Source organism: Oncorhynchus masou, chromosome 24, assembly GCF_036934945.1.
Source record: "Oncorhynchus masou masou isolate Uvic2021 chromosome 24, UVic_Omas_1.1, whole genome shotgun sequence".
Classification (NCBI taxonomy): domain Eukaryota; kingdom Metazoa; phylum Chordata; class Actinopteri; order Salmoniformes; family Salmonidae; genus Oncorhynchus; species Oncorhynchus masou.
The window spans coordinates 15,850,248-15,873,479 of NC_088235.1; the positions used below are offsets into that span (position 1 = coordinate 15,850,248).

The window sequence follows — 23,232 nt, forward strand, 5'->3', positions numbered from 1 at the left end:
TTCTGTTTTGGAAGGGTCTTTTCAGCGCCCGTTTTGGAGGATGCAGGGTGAGAAGCCAAAATCAAAGATTCCAGATGCCGGCTACATCTTCTTGGGGTGAATAGGAGGGTTATCGATGCCATTTCAGCAGCAGTAGAACCGGCTGGTGCGCTCGAGCTGCCTCTCACCGACCGAAAGTAGCCTTTATGCATGTTCCAAAACTAAGAGAAATAGGATAACAAATGGTTATTTGATTTCTGAATCACCATCAACTGTTTTGGAAGAAAATCTGTATCATAAAAGAAAGGAAATCGTCTGACCGAATAAAAACAAATAAGACTGAGAAGTTCGGATTTAGGGGCGACAGAGAAGTGGACCAATACACAACGGTTATATATATTTTTTCCGGCTGGCTATTATAGCTTGCTGGTAGGATATGACAACGACATAATTGCTTAAGGTTTACAATGTGTCATTTCATATTCACAATTGTTAATGGTCAGTCCGTGTATTACATCACTCAGCCCTAATTTTTAGCTTGATAAATTAAAATCCCGCCTGAAATCTGATTTAGCGGTATTGTAGCCTATCGAGGCCTAAAGAACTATTTGGCCACATCATGGTTATTGCAATGCGGCATGGAGCCCATCTAATATGGGTATGCCTTCTCGTCTGCTGTATGGTAGACATAGGGGCCTCTATGGAGTTTACAGGTGCAGAGGGCCAGTGGGCCAGGTTTCCAATGTGGAATGCATGTTGCGAGAGTGAAATGAGCTTCAACATGAAAACCAAGAGTTCCCACGGGCTGTTAGTGTACTTCGATGACGAGGGATTCTGTGACTTTTTAGAACTCCTAATACACAACGGTAAACTCAGTCTTCGATTCTCCATCTTCTGCGCTGAGCCTGCAATGGTTCTAACCAACACCACGGTGAACGACAGCCAGTGGCACACGGTGACAATAAAGAGAAACTTTAAAAACACAACGCTAGTGGTGGACAAAGAGGTGAAATGGGTCGAAGTGAAGTCGAAAAGAAAGGATATGACTGTCTTCAGCTACCTGTTCCTTGGGGGGATACCGCCGGAAGTACGCTCTGTGGCTTTACGGTTAACGCTGGCTGCTGTCAAGGACCAGCTGCCTTTTACCGGATGGATAACGGACGTAAAGGTCAACAAGACAGATTCGGCTCTCCTAAACAGCGCGGGGGTCATTAACGACCTCTGCAGTGCGGCGGCCAACATGTGTTTCAACGGAGGGGTCTGTAATGTCATTAACCACGAACCCAAGTGCGACTGCTCGCAGACTGGATACCAGGGCAAGGACTGCAGCGACGGTAAGATATCTGGATTCCCTTTTGGACCGTTGCCTGGTTTAGGCCTACTAACAATACTCGTCAGTTCCCCTTTATCTAAACAACAACACAACATGATCTTTGATAGTTTTCCAACATTTAGAGAGGTTGGCTAATGATAATCTCACAGTTTACAGCAAATGCACGTCATCCCTTCTTCTGCACTAGGCCGACAGACCGATACGCCTGTAGGGCCTAACTAATGATTAAATAACTAATGATTAAATCATCCCCAGTGCAAAATACGTTCATCATTATACCTTTTTAACATCTGTCGTCATAGTTGTTTCTAAGGTTGTTAATGAGTGGTTGTGCTCCTGCAAGGGCTCATTAGCCCAACATGCAGGTGTTCCTCATTCTCTAAGGTGTCTTGTCTCTACCTGCAAAAGGTCACCAGGGGAATGGTTGACCTATGAAGTTGTTTCATCTCCAATGACTTTAGCGCCTTCTGAATGTTTCAAGTCATAAATAGAATACACATTTAGAAGAAGACGAAGGAATAATATATGCAGTACCTATATGCAGTACGTTGTGCATTGCATAATATAATGTAGCCAAGACTCCAGACCTTGTTAAGTATGCTACCTGTACTAGATCTACTGTTTGTTGATAAGCGATTACGATGACATCATCTAAGCATTATAAATTAAGTAGTTTTATGAAATACACAAGAAACCTTTTCTTGGTGACATTTTGCTTGATTTTAAGGTTAGAATTTCAGAGAAGAAAGTCGACTTCATACATTGTTCAGTTGCTTTTGTGGCTGAATCTTGGCCTATAGATGTTGGTGCAATGCTGGACCAGATTGTCCTGTGATTTGAAGGCAGAGGTTGGAAATTTGAATAGTTTTACTGTTTGGAACAGCTCTATTTTCTGTTATTGTCATTTCCTTGTTGCACTTTATTGGCTTTGTTGATGAAGTATAAAGTCCATATTAGCTTTAAATTACATCCCAATTGGCACCCTATTCCCTACATAGTGCACTACTTATGATCACGGCCCATAGGGATACACACTTAGGGCTTTATTTTAACAACTCTAACACAATGGTACATTTTAGCGCTGGCGGCAGCGTTATAGGTTCAGGGGTGTGTCAGCTATTTTCCCAACCAAAATTATGGGTGCAGTAGCTGACAGTGGAGCAAAAAGGCTGGGTTTTGATGAATAAACAACTTGTGGGTGTGTCAAGGCTTGGCTCCTATATGGCCAATCAGAACATGCGCCATTGCTAAATAATATGTGATCGCTTCAAGTTGTGTATTTACGGTCATCTATTGTGTTGTCATCAACTCCAATTCAAATGTCAGTCCATCATAGCCTAGTTTGTTAAATAGCCTGCCTCATATGTCCAAATATATTGAAGATGTTTACAGTCAACATCACTCTAATTGCATCTCTGTAATATGGAAACACATTGTTAAACATAGGCTATAGCATTTACATTGCTATAGGGGCTAGGCCTAATGTAAAGTGTAGTCTGGACATGGACATGACAAACCTAGTCAATGAGCAAGATTACATTGGATAGGCTATTGGTAAGGCCTAAAAACATTGTATACTTCTAATCAATTTCTAATTAAAATGAAACAACTTTTTTTAAATAGGTCATGTTTAAATACAGTTCCAGGCACCATAATTGCACCCCATGGACGTATAATACAGACAAGGCAACAGACTATGGGGGGTTTTACACACATTCAAACTTTTCACAGGAGCTGGATAAAGATGTATGGTACAGAGAAAGGGGTAATGTCCACTCACCATTATACTGCTTACACAGGTAATGTTTTATAAACATCGTGGAACCATCTTACAGATCATAGTTGCACTTCTCCAGAAATAACAGCCAAAATTGCATTTCAGCCATATATGTTTTCATGGATGGTGAATCTTTCTAACAAGTTTGATTTTTAATCAAATTAAACAGAAAACAATCAATCTGTTTTTAAACCAACACCAATAGTTCTAAATAGGATCGTGTCAGAAGCATGATGTCATAAATCATACCTCTAATTCCATGAGACTAAGGCGCTGTGTGCATGCGTAGGCCTAAGGGCTCTATGGCAGGAGGCATGGATGTTTGTCCTATTCACCGAAGATAGTATATTAAATAGTATACATATTAACCCTACAATAGGCCTAGTTACAACAAACATGTAGCCTATCTAGTTTTTTTGTTGTTGGCTTCAACATGGATATATTAGTCTACACACATTGGATTTGTAGTTTGAAAATGCACTGCATCTTGGAACCGTGGACACCTGCATCTTGAAACCATGGACACCTGCATCTTGGAACCATGGACACCTGCATCTTGGAGCCATGGACATCTGCATCTTGGTGCCATGGACAACTGCATCTTGGTGCCATGGACAATTGGACCTTGGTGTCATGGACAATTGGACCTTGGTGCCATGGACAATTGGACCTTGGTGCCATGGACAACTGCATCTTGGAGCCATGGACAACTGCATCTTGGTGCCATGGACAACTGCATCTTGGAGCCATGGACAATTGGACCTTGGTGCCATGGACACCTGCATCTTGGTGCCATGGACAACTGCATCACGGAGCCATGGACAACTGCATCTTGGTGCCATGGACAATTGGACCTTGGAGCCATGGACAACTGCATCTTGGAGCCATGGAGTCCTGCATCTTGGAGCCATGGACACCTGCATCTTGGAGCCATGGACATCTGCATCTTGGAGCCATGGACACCTGCATCTTGGTGCCATGTACACCTGCATCTTGGAGCCATGGAAACCTGCATCTTGGAGCCATGGACAATTGGACCTTGGAGCCATGGACACCTGCATCTTGGAGCCATGGACACCTTCATCTTGGAGCCATGGAAACCTGCATCTTGGAGCCATGGACACCTGCATCTTGGAGCAATGGAAACCTGCATCTTGGAGCCATGGACACCTGCATCTTGGAGCCATGGACACCTGCATCTTGGAGCCATGGAAACCTGCATCTTGGAGCCATGGACAACTGCATATTGGAGCCATGGACACCTGCATCTTGGAGCCATGGACAATTGGACCTTGGATTCAGTATCCAAGGACAGCAATTGGTTTGACAGTTAGGTCCAACAGATGAACGTGGAGGATGCTAATGTTTTACAAAATGATAAAGGAAAAACTGTTCCTAAACAGACTACCTACAGTCACTGACACCTTTCATTCAACAGGCATCGCACATAGTTCAAACTTTTCACACAAGCTGCATGAAAAGAAATTGTGTCCAAAATAATGTAAAAAACAGGATTGTCTGTTGACTGTTTTACTGTACATTCGATTTTAATAAAACATTGGTTATAGGCTACTGATTATGCTACTGTGCGCCTCCCCTGGCAAAATCACTGCCATAATCAATTCTGAACCTAAAACATCACCAGTAGCGCTGCTTGAAATTGTCACACATTTTTAAGGCCACACCTCAAAAATTCTTCTCACAGCAGATACTATGTTCAATTGGTGGTACTTATTCTGTGGGCTTGAACAGAAGTATATAACTGACTCCTGGAGGAGTGGAGGAGTGCATCCTGAGAGGAATATCACCCCACATGAGAGCAGTCTCTTACAGGGTGGAAACTCAAATAGGAACCATCTCTCATGGGCTCCCTTGGTTCGGGGTGTGGGGGCAGTTCATGCACACAATTTGATATAGATAATTTAGTACATTTCATGGTCTTGTGCATATAGCTCCAGCATAGCCAACATGATCTCATTAGAATATGTCTGGAATAGCAGTCACAGATTGGGAACCCAAATAGGAACCCGCTCTCAGGTGCAACTTAGGAACACTCCTCCATTGGTTTTGGGGGATGGTTTATGCTGATACACCCATGATGGTGATGTTGCCTACAGTAGACAGTTTCATATGTATATTTTCATATAATTAATAATCTAATTAAAGTTAATTTGTCACGTAAACAGATTTGCAGGTGTTGTAGCAGGTGCAGTGAAATACTTATGTTACCAGCTCCAACAGGGCAGTAGAATGTCTTGTGTTACCAGCTCCAACAGGGCAGTAGAATGTCTTATGTTACCAGCTCCAACAGGGCAGTATAATGTCTTATGTTACCAGATCCAACAGGGCAGTAGAATGTCTTATGTTACCAGCTCCAACAGGGCAGTAGAATGTCTTGTGTTACCAGCTCCAACAGGGCAGTAGAATGTCTTATGTTACCAGCTCCAACAGGGCAGTAGAATGTCTTGTGTTACCAGCTCCAACATGGCAGTAGAATGTCTTATGTTACCAGCTCCAACAGTACAGTAGAATGTCTTATGTTACCAGAATAGAATGTCTTATGTTACCAGCTCCAACAGGGCAGTAGAATGTCTTATGTTACCAGCTCCAACAGGACAGTAGAATGTCTTATGTTACCAGCTCCAACAGGGCAGTAGAATGTCTTATGTTACCAGCTCCAACAGGACAGTAGAATGTCTTATGTTACCAGCTCCAACAGGGCAGTAGAATGTCTTATGTTACCAGATCCAACAGGGCAGTCCAACAGGGCAGTAGAATGTCTTATGTTACCAGCTCCAACAGTACCAGCTCCAACAGGACAGTAGAATGTCTTATGTTACCAGCTCCAACAGGACAGTAGAATGTCTTATGTTACCAGCTCCAACAGGACAGTAGAATGTCTTATGTTACCAGCTCCAACAGGACAGTAGAATAGTCTTATGTTACCAGCTCCAACAGGACAGTAGAATGTCTTATGTTACCAGCTCCAACAGGGCAGTAGAATGTCTTATGTTACCAGCTCCAACAGGACAGTAGAATGTCTTATGTTACCAGCTCCAACAGGTACAGTAGAATGTCTTATGTTACCAGCTCCAACAGGGCAGTAGAATGTCTTATGTTACCAGCTCCAACAGGACAGTAGAATGTCTTATGTTACCAGCTCCAACAGGGCAGTAGAATGTCTTATGTTACCAGCTCCAACAGGGCAGTAGAATGTCTTATGTTACCAGCTCCAACAGGACAGTAGAATGTCTTATGTTACCAGCTCCAACAGGACAGTAGAATGTCTTATGTTACCAGCTCTTATGTTACCAGCTCCAGTACAGGGCTGAATGACCAGTACATGTTACCAGCTCCAACAGGACAGTAGAATGTCTTATGTTACCAGCTCCAACAGGACAGTAGAATGTCTTATGTTACCAGCTCCAACAGGGCAGTAGAATGTCTTATGTTACCAGCTCCAACAGGACAGTAGAATGTCTTATGTTACCAGCTCCAACAGGGCAGTAGAATGTCTTATGTTACCAGCTCCAACAGGACAGTAGAATGTCTTATGTTACCAGCTCCAACAGGACAGTAGAATGTCTTATGTTACCAGCTCCAACAGGGCAGTAGAATGTCTTATGTTACCAGATCCAACAGGGAAGTCCAACAGGGCAGTAGAATGTCTTATGTTACCAGCTCCAACAGGACAGTAGAATGTCTTATGTTACCAGCTCCAACAGGGCAGTATAATGTCTTATGTTACCAGCTCCAACAGGGCAGTAGAATGTCTTATGTTACCAGCTCCAACAGGGCAGTAGAATGTCTTATGTTACCAGCTCCAACAGGACAGTAGAATGTCTTATGTTACCAGCTCCAACAGGGCAGTAGAATGTCTTATGTTACCAGCTCCAACAGGGACGTAGAATGTCTTATGTTACCAGCTCCAACAGGGCAGTAGAATGTCTTATGTTACCAGCTCCAACAGGGCAGCAGAATGTCTTATGTTACCAGCTCCAACAGGGCAGTAGAATGTCTTATGTTACCAGCTCCAACAGGACAGTAGAATGTCTTGTTTCATTTAAGTGATTGCCTATCCAATATGCTGTGTCTATGGGGCCAGATTGCACTTCCCAAGGCTTCCAGCAGATGTCAACAGTCTTTAGAATGTTGATTGAGGCTTCTATTGTGGAAGGAGGTCGAATAAGAGCTGTTTCAGCAAGTGGACTAGGCTGAGGCCAATCAGTTGTTTACTGCGCGGTCACGCAGTTGCGCCGTGCCTTCCCTTTTCTTCTGTAATGAATACGCTAATTTGGGGAATTTCTTTCCTTAATGCGTTTGAGTCAATCAGTTGTGTTGAGAAAAGGTAGGGGTGGTATACAGAAGATAGCCCTATCTGGTAAAAGACCAAGTCCATATTATGGCAAGAACAGCTCAAATAAGCAAAGAGAAGACATGAAGGTCAGTCAATCCGGATAAATTCCAAGAACTTTGATAGTTTCTTCAGGTGCGGAAACACCATTAAGGCCTATGATGAAACTGGCTCTCATGAGGACAGCCAATGGAGGAGAAACCCCAGAGTAACCTCTGCTGCAGAGGATACGTTCAATAGAGTGAGCTGCACCTTAGATTGCAGCCCAAATAAATGCTTCAGAGAGTTCAAGTAACAGACACATCTCAACATCAACTGTTCAAAGGAGACTGTGTGAATCAGGCCTTCATGGTTGAATTGCTACAAAGAGACCATTACTAAAGGACACCAATAAGAAGAAGAGACTTACTTGGGTCAAGAAACACGAGCAATGGATATTAGACCGATGGAAATCTGTCCTTTGGTCTGATGAGTCCAAATTTGAGATTTTGTTTTCCAACCGCCGTGTCTTTGTGAGACATAGAGTAGGTGAACAGATGATCTCTGCATGTGTGCTTCCCACAGTGATGCATGGAAGAGGAGGTGTGATTGTGTGGGGGTGCTTTGCTGGTGACACTGTGAAATGTATGTAGTATTTAAGGCTCATTTAACCAGCATGGCTACCACAGCATTCTGCAGCGATACACCATCCCATATGGTTTGCGCTGAGTGGGACTATCATTTGTTTTTCAACAAGACAATGACCAAAACACACCCGCAGGTGTAAATGCTATTTGACCATGGAGAGTGATGTAGTGCTGCATCAAATGACCTGGCCTCCACAACCACCCGACCTCAACCCAATTGACATGGTTTGGGATGAGTTGTACCAGCAGAGTGAAGGAAAAGCAGCCAACAAGTGCTCAGAATATGTGGGAACTCCTTCAAACTGTTGGAAAAGCATTCCTCATGAAGCTGGTTGAGAGAATGCCAAGATGTCTTCACTATTATTCTACAATGTAGAAAATAGTAAAAAATAAAGAAAAACCCTTGAATGAGTAGGTGTGTCCAAACTTTTGACTGGTACTGTAAATTTACATTTTTAGTAATTTAGTAAACACTCTTATCCAGAACAAATTACAACCTACATCTTAAGATAGCTATATGAGACAACCACATGTCAAAGTAAGTATGTTTTTTCCTCATTTAAAGAAGTTATCAGCAAAGTCAGTAGAAAAAATAGGTGAAAACTTTTTTTCTTAATTGTTTTATGAGGGAATTAGGACAGGTATCCTATCGGTGATGGTGGTGGTGTTGATGGTGTTGATGATGGTGGTGGGGATTGTAGTGGTGGTAATGGTGGTGGTGTTGATGATAGTGGTGTTGGTGGTGGTGATGATGGTGGTGGTTGTGATGGTGGTGGTGGTAATGATGGTGGTGTTGATGTTAGTGGTTGTGGTGTAGATGGTGGTGTTGATGGTGGTGGGGATTGTAGTGGTGGTAATGGTGGTGATGGTGGTGGTGGTAATGGTGGTGGTGGTGATGGTGGTGGTCGTGGCTGTTCCACTGGATGTCAGAAGGTGAATTCACCAATTTGTAAGTCGCTCTGGATAAGAGCGTCTGCTAAATGACTTAAATGTGGTGGTGATGGTATGTGATACATTCTATACTATAGGCAGATACTTCATGGTATTGAAATCGCCAGGATAGCACAAGCCAATACTAGTCTGACTGGCTGAAAAAAAGACACAGATTTCGTGACTATTTGAAATCAGGGACAAACCATTGACATTTCATATGAGAAATACTGATAATCTGCCATATCATATTAACATAATACAATCTGTTTTAAGGTGGCCTCCAACATGTTGCGCCACAATTAAGTATTTCCTCTGAAATGATTCATTCTGATAGAATGCTGTGTTTTGGGATTTATATTTTGAGCAGCATGACGGCGAATGTGGTAACCCAATTCTGTCCAACCTCAGTGTGGTGACGTACTTCCCTACAGTGAAGAGAGGAGTGGGAGACAGTAGTGAGGAGAGAAGGCAATGAGAGGGAAGAGAGGAGAGGAGAAGCATAAGGATAGGAGAAAGAAAAAAGGGAGGAGAGGAGAGAGGGAACAGTAAAAATAAGTTGGAAGGGGTGGGGGGAGTGACATCTCAAAGAAGCTGTCTGGAACTATATTTAGTCCATGTGACTTTGACAGAAAAGTAGTTGGCTTTCAACAAATTGTCAAAATGAATAACGCTCTAAAAATACTGTAATTAACAAAGGTGTATGTGGTAAACAAGATGTCAAAGAGCCAAACCTGTCAAGATAATGATGGTGGCGGGAAAATGTACAGTACCAGTCAAAAGTTTAGAGATAACTTTTCATTCAAGGCTTTTTCTTTATTTTTACTATTTTCTACAACACAGAATAATAGTGAAGACATCAAAACTATGAAATAACACCTATGGAATCATGTAGGAACCAAAAAATGGTTAAACAAATCAAAATATATTTAAAATGTTATATTCTTCAAAGTTGAAGAAACATTTACACCCCTTGCCTTTATGACAGCTTTGCACACTTGGTACTCTCTAAACCAGCTTCACCTGGAATGCTTTTCCAACAGTCTTGAAGGAGTTCCAAAATATGCTGAGCGCATGTTGGCTGCTTTTCCTTCACTCTGCGGTCCAAAACATAACAAACCATTTGGGTTGAGGTCAATTGGGTTGAGGTCGGATGATTGTGGAGGCCAGGTCACCTGATGCAGCATTTCATCACTCTCCTTCTTTGTCAAATAGCACTTACACAGCCTGGAGGTGTGTTAGGTCATTGTCCATTGGAAAACAAATGCTAGTCCCACTAAGCAGAAACCAGATGAGATGGCATATCGCTGCAGAATGCTGTGGTACAGTGGGTTGCTAAAGTATTCACCTCCTTTGGCATTTTTCCTATTTTGTTGCCTTACAACCTGGAATTAAAATAGATTTTTGGGAGGTTTGTGTCATTTGATTTACACAACATGCCTACCACTTTGAAGATGCAAAATATTTTTTTCTTGTGAAACAAACAAGAAATAAGACAAAAAAACTGAAAACCTGAGCCTGCGTAACTATTCACCCCCAGAAAGTCAATACTTTGTAGAGCCACCTTTTGCAGCAATTACAGCTGCATATCTTGTATATCTTGCCACTGGGAGTTTCGCCCATTCTTCAAAGCAAACTGCTCCAGCTCCTTCAAGTTGGATGGGTTCCGCTTGTGTATAGCAATCTTTATGTCATACCACAGATTCTCAATTGGATTGAGGTCTGGGCTTTGACTAGGCCATTCCAAGACATGTAAATGTTTCCCCTTAAACCACTCAATTGTTGCTTTAGCAGTATGCTTAGGGTCATTGTCCTGCTGGAAGGTGAACCGCCATCCCAGTCTCAATTCTCTGGAAGACTGAAACAGGTTTCCCTCAAGAATTTCGCCTGTATTTAGCGACATCCATGCTTCACTGTGTGGATGGTGTTCTTGGGGTGATGAGAGGTATTGGGTTTGCGCCAAACATAGTGTTTTCCTTCATGGCCAAAAAACTAAATTTTAGTCTCACCTGACCAGAGTATCATCTTCCATACGTTTTGGGAGTTTCCCACATGCCTTTTGGCGAACATCACACATGTTTGCTTATTTTTTTCTGGCCACTCTTCCATAAAGCCCAGCTCTGTGGAGTGTACAGCTTAAAGTGGTCCTATGGACAGATACTCCAATCTCCGCTGAGGAGCTCTGCAGCTTATTCAGGGCTATCTTTGGTCTCTTTGTTGCCTCTATGATTAATGACCTCCTTGCCTGGTCCTTAAGTTTTGGTGGGCTGCCCTCTCTTGGCAGGTTTGTTGTGGTGCCATGTTCTTTCCATTTTTTAATAATGGATTTAATGGTGCTCTGTGGGATGTTCAAAGTTTCTGCTATTTTTTTATAACCCAATCCTGATCTGTTCTTCTCCACAACTTTGTCCCTGACCAGTTTGGAGAGCTCCTTGGTCTTCATAGTGCCGCTTGCTTGGTGGTGCCCCTTGCTTTGTAGTGTTGCAGACTCTGTGGCCTTTCGGAACAGGTGTATATATACTGAGATCATGTGACAGATCATGTGACACTTAGATTGCACACAGGTGGACTTTATTTAACTAATTATGTGACTTCTGAAGGTAATTGGTTGCACCAGATCTTATTTAGGGGATTCACAGCAAAGGGGGTGAATACATAATGTACAGTATGTACACACCAATTTTCTTTTATGAATATTTTTATTTATTTTTTTAACAATTTTTATTTTTCATTTCACTTCCCAAATTTGGAATATTTTGTGTATGTCCATTACATGAAATCCAAATAAAATTCCATTTAAATTACAGGTTGTAATGCAACAAAATAGGAAAAACTCAAAGGGGTGAATACTTTTGCTCGGCACTGTAAACATGTTGGGTAAGTGTGCCTTGAATTCTAAATAAATCACAGACAATGTCACCATCAAAACACCGCCACACCATCACACCTCCTCCTCCATGCTTCACGGTAGGAACCACACATGCCGATATCATCTGTTCACCTACCCTAGGTCTCATAAAGACTTAGCGGTTGGAAACAAAAATCTCAAATTTGGATTCATCAGACCAAAGGACAGATTTCCACCAGTCAATTGTCCATTGCTTGTGTTTCTTGTCCCAAGCAAGTGTCTTCTTCTCATTGGTGACCTTTAGTATTGATTTCTTTTCGGAAAATTGACCAAATTGACCATGATTCACGCAGTCTCCTTTGAACAGTTGATGTTGAAATGTGTCTGTTACTTGAACTCTGGAGCATTTATTTGGGCTGCAATTTCTGAGGCTGGTAACTCTAATGTATTGTTTGTAGCAGAGGTATCTCTGGGTCTTCCTTTCCCGTGGCTGTCCTCATGACAGCCAGTTTCATCATAGAGCTTGATGGTTTTTGCAACAGCACATGAGGAAACTTTCAAAGTTCTTCACATTTTCTGCATTGACTGACCTTCATGTCTTACAGTAATGATGGTGTGTCTTTCTCTTTTCTTATTTGAGCTGTTCTTGGCATAATATGGACTTGGTCTTTTACCAAATGGCACTATTTTCAGTATACCACCCCTACCTTGTCACAACACAACTAATTGTCTCAAATGCATTAAGGAAAGAAATGTTTAACTTTTAACAAGGCACAACTGTTAATTTAAATGTATTCCAGGTGACTACCTCATGAAGCTGGCTGAGAGAATGCCAAGAGTGTGCAAAGCTGTAATCAAGGAAAATGGTGGCTACTTAGAACAATCTCAAACATAAAACATAGGTTGTTTTTTTTGTTTAACACTTTTTTGGTGACAACTTGATTCCATATCTGTTATTTCATAGTTTCGATGTCTTCGCTATTACTGTACAATGTCGAAAATAGTTTAAAAAAAATGAATATCAGTAGGTGTTTCCAAACTTTTGACTCTTACTGTATATGCTAACATGACATTTAGAGCTATATGTGCGAAAATGCTCGGTGAGTAACTGTAATTGACTCTTATTCTCCATAAATCACACTCATATATTTGAATAGCTTTTATTTAAACATACCACATTTTCAAGGGAAACCTCCTGATATGCATGTATTATTGTCGTCTATTGCATTATAAGGAAATAGAGATACTGTGTACATACATACCCCTGCTTTCCCGCAATCTGTATCATGTAATGTAACAGAGACATACATACCCCTGCTTTCCCGCAATCTGTATCATGTAATGTAACAGAGACAATGTCAGCCTAATGGTACATCATGGTATTTGGTGATGTACAGCAGCGTAGCTCAGGTTATTATTACACTTCTTGTTGGTTTAGAGATGCCTTTTGGAAAATGAGGTGGGAAATGTTTAGTGATTTAGTGATACATTAGAATTTTGTGTTGTTGACTGAATTTTGACACCTTGCCTTTTGAAATGGCACTGTTAGCTAAACAGAGATGATATTGTTAGCTACAAAGAGATGATACTGTTAGCTATAGAGATATGATACTGTTAGCTAAACAGAGATGATACTATTAGCTATAGAGGTATTATATGTTAGATAAACAGAGATGATACTGTTAGTTAAACAGATATGATACTTTTAGCTATAGGGAGATGATATTGTTAGCTAAACAGATATGATATTGTTAGCTAAATATATATGATACTTTGAGCTAAACAGAGATGATACTGTTAGCTATAGAGATATGATACTGTTAGCTCAGCAGAGATGATACTGTTAGCTATAGAGAGATGATACTGTTTGCTCAATAGAGATGATACTATTAGCTATAGAGATATTATACGTTAGATAAACATAGATTATATTGTTAGCTAAACAGAGATGATACTTTGAGCTAAACAGAAAGGATACTGTTAGCTGTAGGGAGATGATAATGTTAGCTATAAAGATTAGAGGCCGAGCAATTAATCGTCATGTCCGAATAATTAGGGCCGATTTCAAGTTTTCATAAAAATCGGCCTTTTTGGACGCCGATTATGGCCGATTACATTGCAATTCACGAGGAGACTGCGTGTCGGGCTGACCACCTGTTACACAAGTGCAGCTTCACAAGGACCTTGTGTCTGCAAGGAGCCAAGGTAAGTTGCTAGCTATCATTAAACTTATCTTATAAAAAAACAATCAGTCTTCACATAATTACTAGTTATCTACACAATGTTGATGATATTACTAGGTTAACTAGCTTGGTCTGCGAACTGTGTGAAGACCATTTCTTCCTAACAACGACCGTATTTAATTTGCCAGAATTTACATAAGTATGACATAACATTGAAGGTTGTGCAATGTAAAAGCAATATTTATACTTAGGGTAGCCACCCGTTCGATAAAATATGGAACGGTTCCGTATTTCACTGAAAGAATAAACATTTTGTTTTCGAAATGATAGTGTCCGGATTTGACCATATTTATGTCCAAAGGCTCGTGTTTCTGTGTGTTTATTATATTGTAATTATTTACAGTATATGATTTGATATTTGATAGAGCAGTCTGACTGAGCGGTGGTAGGCAGCAGCAGCCTCGTAAGCATTCATTCAAATAGCACTTTACTGCATTTGCCAGCAGCTCTTAGCAATGCTTGAAGCACAGCGCTCTTTATGACTTCAAGCCTATCAACTCCTGATGTTAGGCTGGCAATGCTAAAGTGCCTTTAAAAACATCCAATAGTCAAAGGTATATAAAATACAAATGGTATAGAGAGAAATAGTCCTATAAGTCCCATAATAACTACAACCGAAAACATCTTAAAACTTCTAATGGCTGAGATCCAGCGAACAGGATCGATATGACAACAGCCAGTGAAAGTGCAGGGTGCCAAATTCAAACAACAGAAATCTCATAATTAAAATTCCTCAAACACACAAGTATTTTACACCATTTTAAAGAAGTGTTATACATGTAACTTTAGATAAACGTCTCCTTAATGCAACCGCTGTGTCAGATTTCAAAAAAGCTTTACCGAAAAAGCACATCATGCAATAATCTGAGTAGAGCGCTCAGAGACCGAAACAAGCCAAACAGATATCTGCCATGTTGTGTAGTCAACAGAAGTCAGAAATAGCATTATAAATATTCCCTTACCTTTGATGATCTTTATCAGAATGTAATCCCAGGAATCCCAGTTCCACAATAAATGTTTGATTTGTTCGATAAAGTTCATCATTTATGCCCAAATACCTCCTTTTGTTAACGCGTTTGGTAAACAAATCCAAACTCGTGCAAGTCCAGCGAAAGTACGGAAGAAAAGTCCAAAATGTTATACTACAGGTCGTAGAAACATATCAAACGAAGTATAGAATCAATCTTTAGGATGTTTTTAACATAAATCTTCAATAATGTTCCAACCGGAGAATTCCTTTGTCACTAGAAATGCAATGGAACAGAGCTCGCTCTCACGTGTGTGCGAGACTGAGTTTGTGGCTCTCTGCCAGACCTCTGACTCATTCCCTTCTCATTCGCCCCCACTTCACAGTAGAAGCATCAAACAAGGTTCTAAAGACTGTTGACATCTAGGAAGCCTTAGGAAGTGCAATATGACCAATATCCCACTGTGTATTCGATAGGCCGAGAGTTGAAAAACTACAAACCTCAGATTTCCCACTTCCTGGTTGGATTTTTTCTCAGGTTTTTGCCTGCCATATGAGTTCTGTTATACTCACATACATAAATCAAACAGTTTTAGAGACTTCAGAGTGTTTCCTATTCAATTACACTAATTTGTATATATTAGCTTCTGGGACTGAGTAGCAGGCAGTTTACTCTGGGCACCTTATTCATCCCAGCTACTCAATACTGCCCCCAGCCATAAGAAGTTAACTAGGAATTTTGAAGACATGTTAAAAGGAACCACCAGCTTTCATATGTTCGCATGTTCTGAGCAAGGAACTTAAACGTTAGCTTTTTTACATGGCACACATTGCACTTTTACTTTCCTCTCCAACACTGTTTTTTTCAATATTTAAACAAAATTTAACATGTTTCATTATTTATTTGAGACTAAATTTATTTTATTTATGTACTATATTAAGTTAAAATAAAAGTGTTAATTTTTCCTTCAGTATTGTTGTAATTGTCATTATTGCAAATATATATATAAAAATCATCCGATTTAATCTGTATCGTTTTTTTAATTCTCCAATAATCGGTATCGGCGTTGACAAACCATAATCGGTCGACCTCTAATAGAGATATGGGACTGTTAGCTATAGACAGATGAACCTGTTAGCTATATAGAGATCATACTGTTAGCTATAGAGATATTATACTGTTAGCTATAGATAGATGATTGTGTTAGCGATAGAGAGGTGATACTGTTAGCTATAGAGAGATCATACTGTTTGCTATAGAGATATTATACGGTTAGCTATAGATAGATGATAGTGTTAGCGATAGAGAGATGATACTGTTAGCTATAGAGATATTATACTGTTAGCTATAGATAGATGATAGTGTTAGCGATAGAGAGATGATAGTGTTAGCTATAGAGAGATGATACTGTTAGCTATAGAGAGATCATACTGTTAGCTATAGAGATATTATACTGTTAGCTATAGATAGATGATAGTGTTAGCGATAGAGAGATGATACTGTTAGCTATAGAGATATTATACTGTTAGCTATAGATAGATAGATGATAGTGTTAGCGATAGAGAGATGATAGTGTTAGCGATAGAGAGATGATACTGTTAGCTATAGAGATATTATACTGTTAGCTATAGATAGATGATAGTGTTAGCAATAGAGAAATGATACAGTTAGCTATAGAGAGATCATACTGTTAGCTATTAGAGATATTATACTGTTTAATTATAGATAGATGATAGTGTTAGCGATAGAGAGATCATACTGTTAGCTATAGAGTTATTATACTGTTAGCTATAGATAGATGATAGTGTTAGCGATAGAGATATGATACTGTTAGCTATAGAGAGATTATACTGTTAACTATAGAGAGAGGATAGTGTTAACTATAGAGATATTATACTGTTAGCTACAGAGAGAGGATAGTGTTAGCTATAGAGATATGATACTGTTAGCTAAACAGAGATTATACTGTTAGCTATAGAGAGATCATACTGTTAGCTATAGAGATATTATACTGTTTAATTATAGATAGATGATAGTGTTAGCGGTAGAGAGATCATACTGTTAGCTATAGAGTTATTATACTGTTAGCTATAGATAGATGATAGTGTTAGCGATAGATATATGATACTGTTAGCTATAGAGAGATTATACTGTTAAGTATAGAGAGAGGATAGTGTTAGCTATAGAGATATTATACTGTTAGCTACAGAGAGAGGATAGTGTTAGCTATAGAGATATTATACTGTTAACTATAGGGAGAGGATAGTGTTAGCTATAGAGATATTATACTGTTAGCTACACAGAGAGAGGATAGTGTTAGCTATAGAGATATTATACTGTTAACTATAGAGAGAGGATAGTGTTAGCTATAGAGATATTATACTGTTAGCTACAGAGAGAGGATAGTGTTAGCTATAGAGATATGATACTGTTAGCTACAGAGAGAGGATAGTGTTAGCTATAGAGAGATTATACTGTTAGCTATAGAGAGAGGATAGTGTTAGCTATAGAGATATGATACTGTTAGCTAAACAGAGATTATACTGTTTGCTAAATAGAACTGTTAGCAAATGGTGGTTCTCAATGTGCCCTGTCACCTGAAAAATACATCTAAATGTACTGATTTAAATTTAGACATGGTTTTCATCCAAAGAGGGAAGCACCTCTTGCATAGATGGATTCAATCTATTTTATTAGCCAGTTGGGGCTGAAAAGGAGAGTAAAAAGGAGGGATAGACTATCTGGGAAATGTTTCCTGGAGACTATTATCGTTCATTACGCTGCTAGCTGTCGTCAAAGAATCCAATCCAAGTTAAGCCGTAATATAATTATGGTTTTTTTCGGGTAGAATGTGCTCGGCATTTATTACAGAATGAGGCTAAATCACTAGTATTAATAAGTAGAACTATGACTGAGGGCAAGGGAATTTGTACCTGGATTCTGAACTGATAAACTCCATTACACCATTGTTTCACTGTAAATAAACCCTTTAGGATATTTAAAAGTTTTGTATTGACAGATATGGATCAGAATATGAGAAGGGGATATAAAGGAGAGGGATACAGGAGAGAAAGTGTGTGGCGGAATGGGGGATTGAGCCGCAGCCTCCAGGGGCAGCCCCATTGTATATGCAGACTTGGCAGTCTATGACTAGGGTGGCTGGAGTCTTTGAACATTTGTAGGGCCTTGGCTTTTCTAACTGCTTGTGTGTAATGGTTTCTAGCTTCCCTGAAAAGCTGCATATCACGGGGGCTGTCCAATGCTAATGCAGAACACCATAGGATGCTTTTTTGTTGGTTAAGGGCAGTCAGGTCTGGGGAGAACCAAGGGCTATATCTGTTCCTGGTTCTAAATTTCTTGAATGGGGTATGCTTACTTAAGATGGTTAGGAAGGCATTTAAAAAAAAACCAGGCATCCTCTACTGACGGGATGAGAACAATATCCTTCCAGGATACCCCGGCCAGAACGGCCTTAAAACAAGAGTACCCTGGAAATCCCTTCCTTGTATGTTAACAGTACAGAAAAAACATTGTCTCCACAATTGGTTTGTATTTAGAAATCACACATTTGTACGAGAGAGTGGGGTAAGTTGAGACACCCTTTATTTCTAGGAAACCAAACACAAAACGTATCATTTGAGCAAATATTTAGGAAGAGGTCATCATTCCCTGTCTCTGAAAGTATCTGAAAGAAGAAACTACATGGTAAAAGAGGTAAGCAAGTTATGTCCCCCCCCAAAAAAAACGTATCATTTGAGCAAATATTTAGGAAGAGGTCATCATTCCCTGTATCTGGAAGTATCTGAAAGAAGAAACTACATGGAAAAAGAGGTAAGCATGTTATGTCGAAAAAAACAGATTTTTACCAAGTCAAATTAATTTCTTGTGTGAGGTTTCATGATGCATGTATCTAAAGCAAAGTGTGTATTTTTAAGATGGTTTAAATACATCAGGTTGGGTCTCTATAAGCTTCAACATGAGGTCCTAAACCTATCATGAAAGTGTGGGCTAATATAGTAAAAATATTTGCCTTGGGGTAAGTTGAGCCAATGGCAAGTTGAGCTTAATGTAATTGTTTTGCTGGGATATGAGGTAACAACCGGGCTTGGCCTATGTTAAGTACAAAGTGTTTGTTAGATGTTAAGCCTGTGGTAAAATGTGATTAAAATGATTAAAAGACAAAAAGCAATAGTAATTGTGTTGAATTGTGTTTGGTAAAGAAAGATACTGTAGTAGTAATATTTACCTTACCCAGTTCCATAACTGGTGTAAGTTGTGCCAAGGGTCATAGTCAGTCGATCAATAATAAAATAATACTCTTAGCAAAAATGTTTATCTTTAATTTACAATCAGTAGAATCTATGAGAATAGAAAGGTTCATATTTTTTGTGAAACATCACAGCACAGTTGAAAAAGTTGTGGCAAATAGAAACTAGATGGGGTTCAGAGATAGATGGAAGAGGTTGAGGGTAGCTGAAGGATGGGACTGGATGGTGTTCAGAGATAGATGGAAGAGGTTGAGGGTAGCTGAAGGATGGGACTGGATGGGCTTCAGAGATAGATGGAAGAGGTTGAGGGGAGCTGAAGGATGGGATTGGATGGTGTTTAGAGATAGATGGAAGAGGTTGAGGGGAGCTGAAGGATGGGACTGGATGGTGTTCAGATATAGATGGAAGAGGTTGAGGGGAGCTGAAGGATGGGACTGGGTGGTGTTTAGAGATAGATGGAAGAGGTTGAGGGGAGCTGAAGGATGAGACTGGATGGTGTTTAGAGATAGATGGAAGAGGTTGATGGGAGCTGAAGGATGGGACTGGATGGGGTTCAGAGATAGATGAGAGGGGTTGAGTGAAGCTGAAGGATGGGACTGGATGGTGTTTAGAGATAGATGGAAGAGGTTGAGGGGAGCTGAAGGATGGGACTGGATGGTGTTTAGAGATAGATGGAAGAGGTTGATGGGAGCTGAAGGATGGGACTGGATGGGGTTCAGAGATAGATGAGAGGGGTTGAGTGAAGCTGAAGGATGGGACTGGATGGTGTTTGGAGATAGATGGAAGAGGTTGAGGGGAGCTGAAGGATGGGACTAAAAACAAACAAAAGATAACTATTGTAACATATATTGTCAGTAAAATGTATGTAGTATGTATACGCTGGAAGTAGAAGCCAAAGTGTTGTTGTCCATTAGTTTACTCCAATTAGGGAAGGGGTGGTATGTTCAGAGGAAAATAATTAAGGAAAATGTATAAAAGAAAAAAATATATATATACAGTGCATTCGGAAAGTATCTATCCGTAATATTAAAGCTGATCTACCCTCTAAAAATACATTTAAAAAAATAATTTCAGCCAAAATACCACTTTCTTTGGACAAGCTATGTTTTCAGAACTGTAATGTTTACATGAATTCTGATTATTTCAAGGATACACAATATTCTGTAATATATGTAAATATCTTTGTTAGAAATAATAGTATACTTCTCTTGGCGGAGTGATGCTGAAAGTAAAACATTGCTCAACTTACCCCACTCTCCCCTACCCTTTGGTGAAATACTTTAAAACCTTTTCTGTTTTTCTATTATTTTGATCAGATGAAACGATTACAAGATTTGGCTAAACTGCTTCGCACACACACACACACACACACACACACACACACACACACACACACACACACACACACATCCCTTTTGTTTAGTCGGTCAGCGAAACAATTATTTAAATGCACTGGTCTGTATCCTTCCCGAATGATAAGTTCTCAGATTTTGTTCATTAGAGAAATCACATGGATGCACTATATCTACGTCCAAAATTGCACACTACTATTCCCTTCATAGCGCCCTGATTTTGACCTGGGCCCATATGGTATCTGGTCAAAAGTAGTGCACTTTGTAGGGAATAGGGTGCCATTTGGGATGGTTCCTAGAACTGCACAAATCCATATTCCATCATAATGAAACAGAATCGTTGTGTTTCACATTGTACTTTTTTAAATAATTAAACAGGTGAATGTAGGACACAACAAGATCAACAACAACAACATCAACATCAAACAACATCCCACTATTGTATTGTTACTGCATCTCTAATAGCACCTTATTCCCTTCACAGTGCACTACTTTTGACCAGGGCTAATAGGACTCTGGTTAAAAGTAGTGCACTATATTGGGAATAGGGTGTCATTTGAGATGCATAGTCTATGTGCCACTGTGTCATTCCTATTATTTGGTGCCTTTTGGAACTTTTGGAGAGAAAAAAAAAGTATATGTACATAGTGCGTTCGGTATATACATAGTGCGTTCGGTATATACATAGTGCATTCGGTATATACATAGTGCATTCGGAAAGTATTCAGACCCTTTGACTTTTTCCACATTTTGTTACGTTACAGCCTTATTCTAAAATTGATTCAATATTTTCTGTTCCCATTATCAATATACACACAATACCGCATAATGACAAAGCAAAAACTGTTTTTTAGATATGTCTGCAAATGTCAAAAAATAAATAATTGAATATCACATTTACATAAGTACTCAGACCTATTACTCTGTACTTTGTTGAAGCACCTTTGGCAGGAATTACAGCTTCAATTCTTCCTTGGTATGACACAAAAAGCTTGGCACACTTGTATTTTGAGAGTTTCATACACTCTTCTCTGCAGATCCTCTCAAACTCTGTCAGGTTGGATGGGGAGCAACGCTGCACAGCTATTTTCAGGTCTCTCCAGAGTTGTTCGATCGAGTTCAAGCTCTGGCTGGAGCCTAAATTAGCCATAGCTCTGTGATTGAGCAAGATTTGATCTTCACTATCAAATATATTTAACATTTAGAAATCTGGTTAATTTTCTCTATAGTTCAGCCTAACAGAGTGGAAATGTATCCAATCATTAAGTAATGCTAAATGAGCTGATAGATATTGTGTCAGTCTGTCCCTGTGGATCTGAAAGTGTCATTATGTCTGTCTCGAAGCTGCTTCCTGCTGGTCCCTCCACTCAAACACGACCAGATTATCACTTTACCACTATACTGCCTTTCCCCTCTCTCTCCCTTTATCTCTTTCTGTTCATCTTCTCTCTCTCTCCCTCCCCCTCTCCATCTCCCTCTCTCTCTCTTTCTCTTTCTGTAAATCTTATCTCTCTCCCTCCCCCTCTCCGCCTCCCTCTCTCTCTTTATCTCTTTCTGTTCATCTTCTCTCTCTCCCCCTCTCTGTCTCCCTCTCTCTCTCTTTATCTCTTTCTGTTCATCTTCTCTCTCTCTCCCTCCCTCCTCTCTGTCTCCCCCTCTCTCCCTTTATCTTTCTGTTCATCTTCTCTCTCCCTCCCCCTCCCCGTCTCCCCTCTCTCTCTTCATCTCTTTCTGTTCATCTTCTCTCTCTCTCCCTCCCCCCTCTCCGTCTCCCTCTCTCTCCCTTTATCTCTTTCTGTTCATCTTCTCTCTCTCTCCCTCCCCCCTCTCCGTCTCCCCCTCTCTCTTTATCTCTTTCTGTTCATCTTCTCTCTCTCTCCCCCTCTCCGTCTCCCCCTCTCTCTCTTTATCTCTTTCTGTTAATCCTCTCTCTCTCTCTCCCCCTCTCTCTCTTTATCTCTTTCTGTTCATCTTCTCTCTCTCCCTCTCCGTCTCACTCTCATCTCTCGTCATCCTTTCTCTTACATTCTCTGTCTTTCTCTCTGGGAGATATACAGTGTATCCATCCCACAGACTACAGGATATTGGATTCAAAAGATTAGAGGGATTTTCCCTGAGGGTTTTCCCCACTTGTTTGATTAAAAATAACTGCTCTTGACTGTCAGAGAGAGTGACTATATTGATGTTTATTTATTTTGTCTTTTGTACTTTTAACTATTTGCACATCATCACAACACTGAATATTAACATTTTATGACCTTTGAAATGTCTTCATTCTTTTCAACCTTTTGTGAGTGTCATGTTTTCTGTAAATGTTGTATTGTTTAATTCACTTTTGTTTATTATCGCTTTCACCTACTTTTGGGCACCCGAGTTGCATAGCTGGTCTAAGGCACTGCATCTCAGTGCTAGAGGTGTCACTACAGACCCTGGTTTGATACCAGATTGCATCACAACTGCTTGTGTTTGGGAGTCCCATAGGGCGGTGCAAAATTGTCCCAGCATTGTCCGGGCTAGGGTTGGGTAGGCTGTCATTGTAAATAAGAACATGTTC

General features: G+C 40.1%; 1 protein-coding gene across 1 annotated transcript in view; it reads left to right on the forward strand.

Annotated features, from left to right (window-relative positions):
- The first annotated feature begins 598 nt into the window (after positions 1-598).
- The window catches only part of LOC135511864 (neurexin-1a-like), a 918,691-nt gene continuing 896,057 nt past the window's right edge, over positions 599-23,232 (forward strand). The window contains exon 1 of the mRNA XM_064933362.1: positions 599-1,313. Coding sequence (XP_064789434.1) covers positions 599-1,313 — 715 coding nt within the window. The remainder of the gene's footprint in view (positions 1,314-23,232) is intronic.